The sequence below is a fragment of the Telmatherina bonti genome (genome assembly GCF_933228915.1).
Source record: "Telmatherina bonti genome assembly, chromosome: 10".
In the NCBI taxonomy this organism is placed as follows: Eukaryota; Metazoa; Chordata; class Actinopteri; order Atheriniformes; family Telmatherinidae; genus Telmatherina; species Telmatherina bonti.
Window position 1 is genome coordinate 41,826,862 of NC_136628.1, and position 13,660 is coordinate 41,840,521.

The 13,660-nt window shown below is 47.6% G+C and overlaps 1 protein-coding gene across 1 annotated transcript; it reads left to right on the top strand.

The window, feature by feature from the left end:
• Nucleotides 1-1,700: 1,700 nt before the first annotated feature.
• Nucleotides 1,701-9,197, top strand: zmat2 (zinc finger, matrin-type 2). The gene is made up of 6 exons (XM_079247078.1): nt 1,701-1,827; nt 6,144-6,243; nt 6,313-6,436; nt 6,511-6,584; nt 8,517-8,662; nt 8,811-9,197. The coding sequence occupies exons 1-6, from the start codon at nt 1,810-1,812 to the stop codon at nt 8,952-8,954; spliced, it is 606 nt and encodes a 201-aa protein (XP_079103204.1). The 5' UTR covers nt 1,701-1,809; the 3' UTR covers nt 8,955-9,197.
• The last annotated feature ends 4,463 nt before the right edge of the window (nt 9,198-13,660 follow it).

Genomic DNA, 13,660 nt, shown 5'->3' on the forward strand with positions numbered 1-13,660 from the left:
CTGCTGGTCTCTGGACCACTGTCTCCACCCTGCTGGTCTCTGGACCACTGTCTCCACCCTGCTGGTGTCTGGACCACTGTCTCCACCCTGCTGGTCTCTGGACCACTGTCTCCATCCTGCTGGTCTCTGGACCACTGTCTCCATCCTGCTGCTAAACCTTTTTCCTTTAAACTCTAAATCACACAAAACTTAATTAAATCTTAATTAAATTTAAAACAAATATAACAGTCTAAGGACGACAAATAAATTGAATTATTTCTACCCAGAAGTGAACAGTGACTTTACTTCAGTACGAGCAGCTTATCATGACTTTAAAATAATAACGCTGAAGTAAAAACATTTTTCCTACAAAGTAAGTCCCAATAGTATAATTTATCTGAAAAGTTATTAAAGTAAATGTAGATGGCGCCTCTGCCGTAACTAGCTTGCTTAGCTAAGTTAATTAGCATCTCTGTGTGATCTTTATAATCCACATGGTGATTAAACATGACGGAACGTCTCTATTTCTGCATTCAGCAGCAGGAATCATTTGACGCCGTTAGTTTAGAAGAAACTCTGAGTTTTTGTCTCTGAGCTGGTTTGGTAAACATGTTAGAAGATGTTAATAACACCACAGACAGTTCTCTGTTAGCACACTATGGTTAGCACGCGGGGTTTGCTGTTAGCGGCCATGGCGTCGCCTGCTCGTGATGCGTTTAGGTGCAGCTCGGAAAAACACGTTTCAGCGTGTAAAAAAGTAATCAAGTGGTTATAATGGCTGTAAAAAGTGCGGGGGACAGAGGACAGAGATGTACCCCGCCATGTACCTTCCATGTCAGCGAGGGTAAAAGGATGGTTCAGCCCGTAACTCCTTTAGAGCATTCCAAACTTCGGCCCCGGACCTCTGGACTCTCTCTCCAAATTGCAATTTGTATTTTTTTTTTACTTTATTGTCTGTTCAATAAACTTAGTAATCTTTTTCACGTCAGAACCAGACTCCTCTTCAATGACAGACTTTTTTCCACAACACGTGAAAAGGAAGAATTTAATTCTGGTGGTGATCCGGATCACCGTTTGGATCCAGGAACATTTTAAAGGCCTTGGCGGAGGTTTACGCTCTCTGAGTGTTTTTCTGGGTAATTTCTGAATTGTAAAGTTTTGAAACAAAACTTTATTTTCAGACTTTGTACAACTGTATCTCTATATTGATAAATTAATAAATGTAAATAAAAGAAAGATTCAACCATAGTCAAGAGAAAGCAGCAACGATTCCTGTACGCTGTTCAGCATACGGTTGTAATAACCGGTGAAATACTGAAAGCAGATCGTGTGGAATTACATTTAACAAGGTTGAATAATAATTTGTAATTAGACTGGATTAAAATAGATAAATCCAAATGCATCAATAAACAATCAAACATGTTAGTATCAAATTCATTCATACATTTATTTATATTGTAGCTACCTTATGTCTTCTAAAAAATAATTTAGCACGTAGTTTTTAATGTTTTACAGTGATCTGTATCACAAACCAAACTGTGAGAAAAATCAGGTAAAAATCAGTTAAGTTATTGTTGTGGTTGGAGCTACACCTTACAGATAAATGCGTTGGAGGCGCATGGAGACCCATCCAAGATGGCGGCGCGATGAGACGTCAGCTCGTAGGCGCAGCGTGACGCAGCGTCTATGTATAAATGTCTATGCGTGTGACGCAGGGCTTACGCAGCGCTTACCTGACCAGCACGCAGAACGCTGGGTAAGCAGGACGCTGGGTTAGGGTTAGCAGGACGCTGGTCTATCTCTCCTGTTTTCGGTGAGAAAGTAGAGAAGATGGCTTCTAGCAGCGGGGTAAGTCTCCTCTGGATGTTATGGTGGTTAAAGCGTCGCGCGGCTTCTGGTTAAACTGGATCAGAAACAGGAGCCGTTCTCCTGCAGAGACAAGCTAACTGTTAGCCCGCCAGCAGACATGATTTTATTTATTAATATTCTTTTTGATGAACGTGTTTATATCTATGTTTTTCTGCTGCTAGCAGTTAGCCTGTTAGCTTCAGTCTACAAACAAGAAGCATCCGGACTTCCGGTGGAAGAAATCAACTGTTTGTGCTTCAGACTTTATCAGCTGTTTCCCTGGAACTCTTCCCTAGCCCCATAACCCCCCTAAACCCCCACATGGAAAGGTTCTAACATAACTAGTCCAGTTAGGAGCAACCAGACTGGTTTTCCTCTTTCAGTCCAGTTAGGAGCAACCAGACTGGTTTTCCTCTTTCAGTCCAGTTGGGACCAACCAGACTGGTTTTCCTCTTTCAGTCCAGTTAGGAGCAACCAGACTGGTTTTCCTCTTTCAGTCCAGTTAGGAGCAACCAGACTGGTTTTCCTCTTTCAGTCCAGTTGGGACCAACCAGACTGGTTTTCCTCTTTCAGTCCAGTTAGGGCCAACCAGACTGGTATACCTCTTTCAGTCCAGTTAGGAGCAACCAGACTGGTATACCTCTTTCAGTCCAGTTAGGGCCAACCAGACTGGTTTTCCTCTTTCAGTCCAGTTAGGACCAACCAGACTGGTTTTCCTCTTTCAGTCCAGTTGGGACCAACCAGACTGGTTTTCCTCTTTCAGTCCAGTTAGGAGCAACCAGACTGGTATACCTCTTTCAGTCCAGTTAGGGCCAACCAGACTGGTTTTCCTCTTTCAGTCCAGTTGGGACCAACCAGACTGGTTTTCCTCTTTCAGTCCAGTTAGGACCAACCAGACTGGTATACCTCTTTCAGTCCAGTTAGGAGCAACCAGACTGGTTTTCCTCTTTCAGTCCAGTTAGGACCAACCAGACTGGTTTTCCTCTTTCAGTCCAGTTAGGAGCAACCAGACTGGTTTTCCTCTTTCAGTCCAGTTAGGAGCAACCAGACTGGTTTTCCTCTTTCAGTCCAGTTAGGAGCAACCAGACTGGTTTTCCTCTTTCAGTCCAGTTAGGAGCAACCAGACTGGTTTTCCTCTTTCAGTCCAGTTAGGACCAACCAGACTGGTTTTCCTCTTTCAGTCCAGTTAGGAGCAACCAGACTGGTTTTCCTCTTTCAGTCCAGTTAGGACCAACCAGACTGGTTTTCCTCTTTCAGTCCAGTTAGGACCAACCAGACTGGTTTTCCTCTTTCAGTCCAGTTAGGACCAACCAGACTGGTATACCTCTTTCAGTCCAGTTAGGACCAACCAGACTGGTATACCTCTTTCAGTCCAGTTAGGACCAACCAGACTGGTATACCTCTTTCAGTCCAGTTAGGACCAACCAGACTGGTATACCTCTTTCAGTCCAGTTAGGACCAACCAGACTGGTATACCTCTTTCAGTCCAGTTAGGACCAACCAGACTGGTATACCTCTTTCAGTCCAGTTAGGACCAACCAGACTGGTATACCTCTTTCAGTCCAGTTAGGACCAACCAGACTGGTATACCTCTTTCAGTCCAGTTAGGACCAACCAGACTGGTATACCTCTTTCAGTCCAGTTAGGACCAACCAGACTGGTATACCTCTTTCAGTCCAGTTAGGACCAACCAGACTGGTTTTCCTCTTTCAGTCCAGTTAGGACCAACCAGACTGGTTTTCCTCTTTCAGTCCAGTTAGGAGCAACCAGACTGGTTTTCCTCTTTCAGTCCAGTTAGGAGCAACCAGACTGGTTTTCCTCTTTCAGTCCAGTTGGGACCAACCAGACTGGTATACCTCTTTCAGTCCAGTTAGGACCAACCAGACTGGTATACCTCTTTCAGTCCAGTTAGGAGCAACCAGACTGGTTTTCCTCTTTCAGTCCAGTTGGGACCAACCAGACTGGTTTTCCTCTTTCAGTCCAGTTGGGACCAACCAGACTGGTTTTCCTCTTTCAGTCCAGTTGGGACCAACCAGACTGGTTTTCCTCTTTCAGTCCAGTTAGGACCAACCAGACTGGTTTTCCTCTTTCAGTCCAGTTAGGACCAACCAGACTGGTTTTCCTCTTTCAGTCCAGTTAGGACCAACCAGACTGGTTTTCCTCTTTCAGTCCAGTTAGGAGCAACCAGACTGGTATACCTCTTTCAGTCCAGTTAGGGCCAACCAGACTGGTTTTCCTCTTTCAGTCCAGTTGGGACCAACCAGACTGGTTTTCCTCTTTCAGTCCAGTTAGGGCCAACCAGATTGGTTTTCCTCTTTCAGTCCAGTTAGTCCAGTTAAGACCAACTAGACTGGTTTTCCTCTTTCAGTCCAGTTAGTCCAGTTAGGGCCAACCAGACTGGTTTTCCTCTTTCAGTCCAGTTAGGGCCAACCAGACTGGCTTTCCTCTTTCAGTCCAGTTAGGACCAACCAGACTGGTTTTCCTCTTTCAGTCCAGTTAGTCCAGTTAGGGCCAACCAGACTGTTTTTCCTCTTTCAGTCCAGTTAGTCCAGTTAGGGCCAACCAGACTGGTATACCTCTTTCAGTCCAGTTAGGACCAACCAGACTGGTATACCTCTTTCAGTCCAGTTGGGACCAACCAGACTGGTTTTCCTCTTTCAGTCCAGTTAGGAGCAACCAGACTGGTTTTCCTCTTTCAGTCCAGTTGGGACCAACCAGACTGGTTTTCCTCTTTCAGTCCAGTTGGGACCAACCAGACTGGTTTTCCTCTTTCAGTCCAGTTAGTCCAGTTTGGGCCAACCACGCTGGTTTTCCTCTTTCAGTCCAGTTAGGACCAACCAGACTGGTTTTCCTCTTTCAGTCCAGTTAGTCCAGTTAGGGCCAACCACGCTGGTTTTCCTCTTTCAGTCCAGTTAGTCCAGTTAGGGCCAACCAGACTGGTTTTCCTCTTTCAGTCCAGTTAGTCCAGTTAGGACCAACCAGACTAGTTTTCCTCTTTCAGTCCAGTTAGGGCCAACCAGACTGGTTTTCCTCTTTCAGTCCAGTTAGGAGCAACCAGACTGGTTTTCCTCTTTCAGTCCAGTTAGGAGCAACCAGACTGGTTTTCCTCTTTCAGTCCAGTTAGGACCAACCAGACTGGTTTTCCTCTTTCAGTCCAGTTAGTCCAGTTAGGGCCAACCAGACTGGCTTTCCTCTTTCAGTCCAGTTAGGAGCAACCAGACTGGTTTTCCTCTTTCAGTCCAGTTAGGGCCAACCAGACTGGTTTTCCTCTTTCAGTCCAGTTAGTCCAGTTAGGGCCAACCAGACTGGTTTTCCTCTTTTAGTCCAGTTAGGGCCAACCAGACTGGTTTTCCTCTTTCAGTCCAGTTAGGACCAACCAGACTGGTTTTCCTCTTTCAGTCCAGTTAGTCCAGTTTGGGCCAACCACGCTGGTTTTCCTCTTTCAGTCCAGTTAGGACCAACCAGACTGGTTTTCCTCTTTCAGTCCAGTTAGTCCAGTTTGGGCCAACCACGCTGGTTTTCCTCTTTCAGTCCAGTTAGTCCAGTTAGGGCCAACCAGACTGGTTTTCCTCTTTTAGTCCAGTTAGGGCCAACCAGACTGGCTTTCCTCTTTTAGTCCAGTTAGGGCCAACCAGACTGGCTTTCCTCTTTTAGTCCAGTTAGGGCCAACCAGACTGGTTTTCCTCTTTTAGTCCAGTTAGGGCCAACCAGACTGGTTTTCCTCTTTCAGTCCAGTTAGGACCAACCAGACTGGTTTTCCTCTTTCAGTCCAGTTAGTCCAGTTAGGGCCAACCAGACTGGTTTTCCTCTTTTAGTCCAGTTAGGGCCAACCAGACTGGTTTTCCTCTTTCAGTCCAGTTAGGACCAACCAGACTGGTTTTCCTCTTTCAGTCCAGTTAGTCCAGTTTGGGCCAACCACGCTGGTTTTCCTCTTTCAGTCCAGTTAGTCCAGTTAGGGCCAACCAGACTGGTTTTCCTCTTTCAGTCCAGTTAGTCCAGTTAGGGCCAACCAGACTGGCTTTCCTCTTTCAGTCCAGTTAGGACCAACCAGACTGGTTTTCCTCTTTCAGTCCAGTTAGTCCAGTTAGGGCCAACCAGACTGGTTTTCCTCTTTCAGTCCAGTTAGTCCAGTTAGGGCCAACCAGACTGGTTTTCCTCTTTCAGTCCAGTTAGGACCAACCAGACTGGCTTTCCTCTTTCAGTCCAGTTAGGAGCAACCAGACTGGTTTTCCTCTTTCAGTCCAGTTAGGAGCAACCAGACTGGTTTTCCTCTTTCAGTCCAGTTAGGACCAACCAGACTGGTTTTCCTCTTTTAGTCCAGTAAGAACGACTTCCGCCGGAAGTGGGACAAGGATGAGTACGAGCACCTGGCCCAGAAGCGTCTGGCAGAGGAGAGGGAACGGGACCGGAAGGATGGTGAGGAGGCAGTACCACCGGGAGACGTGGAGTTGCTCGGAATCTGATGCTTTTCCTGGTCTCCTGCAGGGAAACCCACGCCGCCGGTCAAACGGGACCTTCTGCGCCATCGGGACTACAAGGTGGACCTGGAGTCCAAACTGGGGAAGACCATAGTCATCACCAAGACCACTCCTCAGGCCGAGATGGGCGGGTGAGTTTCCCAGAGTCATTCCCGGACCGGAAACTGGATCTGACCTGGTCTTCCCGTCTCTTCTTCTCTTGCAGATATTACTGCAACGTCTGCGACTGCGTGGTGAAGGACTCCATCAACTTCCTGGATCACATCAATGGGAAAAAGCGTGAGTTCCCTCGCTAACCGGAACGCCCGCCGTTTCCCGCCGTCGGACCGGGAACGCCCGCCGTTTCCCGCCGTCGGACCGGGAACGCCCGCCGTTTTCCCCGCCGTCGGACCAAAACGCCCGCCGTTTTCCCGCCGTCGGACCAAAACGCCCGCCGTTTTCCCCGCCGTCGGACCAAAACGCCCGCCGTTTTCCCGCCGTCGGACCAAAACGCCCGCCGTTTTCCCGCCGTCGGACCGGGAACGCCCGCCATCGTACCAAAACGCCCGCCGTTTTCCCGCCGTCGGACCAAAACGCCCGCCGTTTTCCCTGCCGTCGGACCAAAACGCCCGCCGTTTTCCCTGCCGTCGGACCAAAACGCCCGCCGTTTTCCCTGCCGTCGGACCAAAACGCCCGCCGTTTTCCCTGCCGTCGGACCAAAACGCCCGCCGTTTCCCGCCGTCGGACCAAAACGCCCGCCGTTTTCCCTGCCGTCGGACCAAAACGCCCGCCGTTTTCCCTGCCGTCGGACCAAAACGCCCGCCGTTTTCCCTGCCGTCGGACCAAAACGCCCGCCGTTTTCCCTGCCGTCGGACCAAAACGCCCGCCGTTTTCCCTGCCGTCGGACCAAAACGCCCGCCCTTTTCCCGCCGTCGGACCAAAACGCCCGCCGTTTTCCCCGCCGTCGGACCAAAACGCCCGCCGTTTTCCCCGCCGTCGGACCAAAACGCCCGCCGTTTTCCCTGCCGTCGGACCAAAACGCCCGCCGTTTTCCCTGCCGTCGGACCAAAACGCCCGCCGTTTTCCCTGCCGTCGGACCAAAACGCCCGCCGTTTTCCCCGCCGTCGGACCAAAACGCCCGCCGTTTTCCCGCCGTCGGACCAAAACGCCCGCCATCGTACCAAAACGCCCGCCGTTTTCCCTGCCGTCGGACCAAAACGCCCGCCGTTTTCCCGCCGTCGGACCAAAACGCCCGCCATCGTACCAAAACGCCCGCCGTTTTCCCTGCCGTCGGACCAAAACGCCCGCCGTTTTCCCTGCCGTCGGACCAAAACGCCCGCCGTTTCCCGCCGTCGGACCAAAACGCCCGCCGTTTTCCCTGCCGTCGGACCAAAACGCCCGCCATTTCCCGCCGTCGGACCAAAACGCCCGCCGTTTTCCCTGCCGTCGGACCAAAACGCCCGCCGTTTTCCCCGCCGTCGGACCAAAACGCCCGCCGTTTTCCCTGCCGTCGGACCAAAACGCCCGCCGTTTCCCGCCGTCGGACCAAAACGCCCGCCGTTTTCCCCGCCGTCGGACCAAAACGCCCGCCGTTTTCCCTGCCGTCGGACCAAAACGCCCGCCGTTTTCCCTGCCGTCGGACCAAAACGCCCGCCGTTTTCCCTGCCGTCGGACCAAAACGCCCGCCGTTTTCCCTGCCGTCGGACCAAAACGCCCGCCGTTTTCCCGCCGTCGGACCAAAACGCCCGCCGTTTTCCCTGCCGTCGGACCAAAACGCCCGCCGTTTCCCGCCGTCGGACCAAAACGCCCGCCGTTTTCCCGCCGTCGGACCAAAACGCCCGCCGTTTTCCCTGCCGTCGGACCAAAACGCCCGCCGTTTTCCCTGCCGTCGGACCAAAACGCCCGCCGTTTTCCCTGCCGTCGGACCAAAACGCCCGCCGTTTTCCCTGCCGTCGGACCAAAACGCCCGCCGTTTTCCCTGCCGTCGGACCAAAACGCCCGCCGTTTTCCCTGCCGTCGGACCAAAACGCCCGCCGTTTTCCCTGCTGTCGGACCAAAACGCCCGCCGTTTTCCCTGCCGTCGGACCAAAACGCCCGCCGTTTTCCCTGCCGTCGGACCAAAACGCCCGCCGTTTTCCCTGCCGTCGGACCAAAACGCCCGCCGTTTCCCGCCGTCGGACCGGGAACGCCGATGTTGAGCTGAGACTGTTTCTGATTGGTTTCTCCGAGCAGACCAGAGGAACCTGGGAATGTCGATGCGGGTGGAACGCTCCTCGCTGGACCAGGTGAAGAAACGATTCGAGGCGAACAGGAAGAAGCTGGAGGAGAAGCAGAAGGAGTACGACTTCGAGGAGCGCATGAAGGAGCTGCGGGAGGAGGTAGGCCACACCCCCTGCTGGTCCTGTGATGACATGTTGTTATGGGAGATGGCGGCCATCCACACGATCCTGTCCAGGACATCGTGCCGGTCTCGGACCGGCGACCGGCGTGTGATTGGACGGGTTAAACGGACGCTTGTTGTTGCAGGAGGAGAAGGCGAAGGCCTACAAGAAGGAGAAGCAGAGGGAGAGGAAGCGGCGGGCGGAGGAGGACGTGGACTTTGAGGATGACGACGAGATGGCAGCGGTCATGGGATTCTCGGGTTTCGGCTCGTCCAAGAAGAGTCACTGATGGAACTCCGAGACGGGAAGCTGGTCTGCACTGGGGGCGGAGCTTCAGACCAGGTGGACATTCTGTTCCTCTTCATGGCGGTCGGGATGCTGTTTGTCTCCTCCGTTGAAGACGCTGATTCCTGGATGGTGGGCGGAGCCGGGACGTTTTTTACTTGGTGTGGTGAAAGCGCTCCGGAACACGCCTTATGTGTGATAAGGCATGCTGGGAGATTCATGCTAATAAACTGTTTTTGGTAAAAGTCGTGTGGTTTCTTATTCAGCCTGCTGTCAGGAAACGCACCACGACATGCGCCGATTAGGGGTGGGAAAATCGCATCAAAAAATCTGAAAAATTGATTTTTTTAAATTAAAAAATCTTTTTTTTTTTTTTTTTTTTCAAATAAAATCAATCCATTATAAAATTTATCATTTGCATTGGTTTTGATCTTTTTACTTTTATGGGCATTATAGCAGCGGAATGATGATCTGGCTTCTGTTGATTTTTCCTAACTGAAATCATGAAAAATTATTTGCAAAAAGAAGTTTGGAAAAACAAAAAATTCAATTCAATTCAACTTTATTTATATAGCGTCAAATCACGGCAATGCCATCTCAAGACGCTTTACAGACAGAGGGGAAAACATAATGAAGGCCAATTCATAACAGCCTATATAAGGAAACCAACAGATTGTTGTTGCAGCTATTTTTCAGTCAGAATTATTAATTAATCCTAAGCACAAAACTAACTATAAATCCTTTGAATTCCTGACATTAAATTTATCTCATCCAAAATGGAATCCAGAGAAACCGCTCCTTTTAGCATTAGTGTATCGCCCACCTGGACCTTACTCCGAGTTTCTGACCCAATTCTCTGATCTCTTGTCTGAGTTAGTGCTGACTACTGATAAGGTCATTGTACTAGGTGATTTTAATATTCATGTTGACCATGAAAATGATAGTTTAAACATTTCCTTTAGCTCTATTCTAAACTCAGTTGGGTTTTCGCAAAATGTCCATGGAGCCACTCACTCTCATGGTCATACTCTTGATCTGGTTCTAACATCTGGTATTGAGACTGATAAGCTCAAAGTATTTCCTCAAAACCCTGTCTTGTCCGATCACTTCTTATTAACCTTTGAATTCACTTTATTTGATTACTCACTGACCAAAAATAAATTCTACTATAGTAGATGTTTATCAGACAATAATATTACAAAATTTAAACAATCAATTGAATCAATTTTTTCCCCTCTACCATGTGTTAGCATGACTGAGAGTCCCCCTTTAAGCCTTACTCCTGCTCAGATTGATCAACATGCTGATACTATAACAGCTTCAATGTGTACAACCTTGGATAATGTTGCCCCCCTAAAGAAGAAGAAATTAGGTAAGATTATGAAGGCTCCCTGGTTTAATTCCCAGCTTCGAGCTCTAAAACAGGCATCAAGGCGTTTGGAAAACAGATGGCATTCATCAGGACTAGAGGAGTCTCGCTTAACCTGGAAAGAAAGTTTAATCGTATACAAAAAAGCCTTACGTACGGCAAGAACAGCTTATTATTCATCATTGATAGAGGAAAACAAAAACAACTTTTCAGCACTGTAGCTAGGCTTACTAGGAGCCGGAGCGCTGTGGAGCCATGTATTCCTTTCTCATTTAGCTGTGATGATTTCATGTATTTTTTCAGGAATAAAATTGACACTATTAGAGATCAAATCCACAATACTCTTCCTTCTACCTATAATGTTGAGCCTGTTGTGGTCTCCGAAGCATCCTTAGAACCAGGATCTGACTTGTGTCTAAATAGTTTCTGTCCTGTCCAACCCTCTGAATTAACTAAAATAATAGCTTCATCTAAACCATCCACCTGTATCTTAGACCCTCTCCCAACGAGCCTCTTTAAGGACATTTTCCCTTTAATTAATACATCACTACTAAATCTTATCAATATGTCTTTAGTGACAGGATATGTACCACAATCATTTAAAACTGCTGTCATCAAGCCTTTACTTAAAAAGCAATCTCTGGATCCAGAGGTGATAGCAAATTATAGACCTATATCTAACCTCCCGTTTATGTCCAAAATTCTGGAGAAAATAGTTTCAGCTCAGCTACATGCCCACCTGAGTAGAAATAATTTATGCGAGGAGTTTCAGTCAGGATTTAGAGCTCATCATAGCACTGAGACGGCATTGGTGAAAGTTACTAATGACCTTCTTATGGCCTCAGACAAAGGACTTGTGTCCGTACTTATCTTGCTTGATCTTAGTGCTGCATTTGATACAGTCGATCATAACATTCTGTTACAGAGACTAGAACAGGTGGTTGGAATTACAGGTACAGCGTTAAGCTGGTTTAAATCATATTTATCTGATAGACTTCAGTTCGTTCATGTAAATGACAAGTCCTCCTCACAAACTACAGTAAGTCATGGAGTTCCTCAAGGTTCTGTACTTGGACCAGTACTCTTCATGCTATATATGCTCCCTTTAGGCAAAATTATTAGACAGCATGGAATAAACTTTCATTGTTATGCAGATGATACTCAACTATACTTATCCTTTAAACCAGATGAAACAAATCAGCCCAATAGGCTACAAAATTGTCTCATAGACATAAAGACTTGGATGTCTAGAAATTTTCTCCTCTTAAACTCAGATAAGACTGAAGTAATTCTCGTTGGATCTGAAAAACTCAGAGCTAAATTTTCCAGTTTTGTAATGAACCTGGATGGCATTACTTTAGCTTCCAGTGCTACAGTGAGAAACCTTGGAGTAATATTTGACCCTGACCTGTCCTTTGGTCCACATATTAAGCAGGTTACTAAAACAGCCTTCTTTCATTTACGTAATATAGCCAAAATTAGGGACATTCTGTCTCGGAGTGATGCAGAAAAACTGGTTCACGCTTTTGTTACTTCGAGACTAGATTACTGTAACTCTCTATTACTGGGCTGTCCTAAATATGCCCTGAAAAGCCTTCAGCTGATCCAGAATTCTGCAGCCAGAGTCCTGACCAGAACCAGCAGGAGAGATCATATTTCTCCAGTTTTAGCCTCTCTTCATTGGCTGCCTGTTGAATCTAGAATAGAATTTAAAATCCTTCTCCTTACATATAAAGCCCTCCACAACCAGGCACCACTATATATCAAAGACCTCATTGTTCCTTATATACCAAGCAGAGTACTTTGTTCGCAGACTGCAGGCTTACTTGTGGTTCCTAGAGTCTCAAAGAGCCGAGCAGGAGGCAGAGCCTTTGGTTATCAGGCCCCTCTCTTATGGAATAAGCTCCCAGTTAGTGTTAGGGAAGCAGACACCCTCCCCACCTTTAAGACTAGGCTGAAGACTTATCTTTTTGATAAGTCCTATAGCTAGGGATGGTTAGCATCCCTTAGTTATGCTGCTATAGGTTTAGACTGCTGAGGGACATTTCCTGATACACTGAGCTTCTTTCTCTTTATCTCTTTCTTTTACCCCCCCCCCCCCCCCCCCATAACAGTGTAGCATCATTAACATGTATGTCTCCTGTCTCAGCAGGTCTCCCTGGCCGGGAGTAGCAGTTCCTGTTGTCTGTTGTCTTTCTGTCCTCTTCCCCCCACACAGCAGAGGCAGATGGCTGCCTGTCCTGAGCCGGGTTCTGCCGGAGGTTTCCTTCCTGTTAAAAGGGAGTTTTTTCCTTCCCACTGTCGCCAGTGTGCTTGCTCAGGATGGGAGATTGAGTTGGACTCAACTCAATCTGTTGGTTTCCTTATATAGGCTGTTATGAATTGGCCTTCATTATGTTTTCCCCTCGGTCTGTAAAGCGTCTTGAGATGGCATTGCCGTGATTTGACGCTATATAAATAAAGTTGAATTGAATTGAATTGAATTGAGTTGTAAATTCTATTCTAGATTCAACAGGCAGCCAATGAAGAGAGGCTAAAACTGGAGAAATATGATCTCTCCTGCTGGTTCTGGTCAGGACTCTGGCTGCAGAATTCTGGATCAGCTGAAGGCTTTTCAGGGCATATTTAGGACAGCCCAGTAATAGAGTTAAGGTCCAGGTGGGCGATACACTAATGCTAAAAGGAGCGGTTTCTCTGAATTCCATTTTGGATGAGATAAATTTAATGTCAGGAATTCAAAGGATTTATAGTTAGTTTTGAGCTTAGGATTAATTAATAATTCTGACTGAAAAATAGCTGCAACACCTCCTCCTCTGCCTGTAGTTCTAGGAATGTGAAAGTTTAAATAGTTAGCTGGCGTAGCTTCATTAATACTAACATAATCCTCTTGCTGTAACCAGGTTTCCGTAAGACAGAATAAATCAATGTGGTGATCACCTATCAAGTCATTGACTAACAAAGACTTATTTGGGAGGGATCTGATATTCAGTAGGCCACACTTTATTGTCTTATTTTCAGATTTTATTAGATCCATTGTTTTTATTTTTATGAGGTTTTCACGATTAACCCCAGAAGTGTTTTTGTGTTTAATTCTTACTGCTGGGGAGGTGTATAAGGTCGGAATGGGGTTTTGGGTGGGCGGCGGCAGGTGGGAAGCTGCAGAAAAGTGTGTAGGACTACAATTCTGCCTCCTGGTCCCAACCCTGAGTTGTCAATTTAGCTGACTAATAAAAGATTCCATATTGCTAGATAAGAGAGCGGCTCCATCCAACGTGGGATGGATGCCATCTCTCCTAATAAGACCAGGCTTTCCCCAAAAAGCGCTCCAATTATCTATAAAA

What these genes read in the sequence shown, in the direction of transcription:
- zmat2 (XM_079247078.1), top strand. An exon ending in GGAACGGGACCGGAAGGATG is followed by an intron (nt 6,244 to 6,312) that starts GTGAGGAGGCAG and finishes GGTCTCCTGCAG; the next exon opens with GGAAACCCACGCCGCCGGTC. An exon ending in CCTCAGGCCGAGATGGGCGG is followed by an intron (nt 6,437 to 6,510) that starts GTGAGTTTCCCA and finishes CTTCTCTTGCAG; the next exon opens with ATATTACTGCAACGTCTGCG.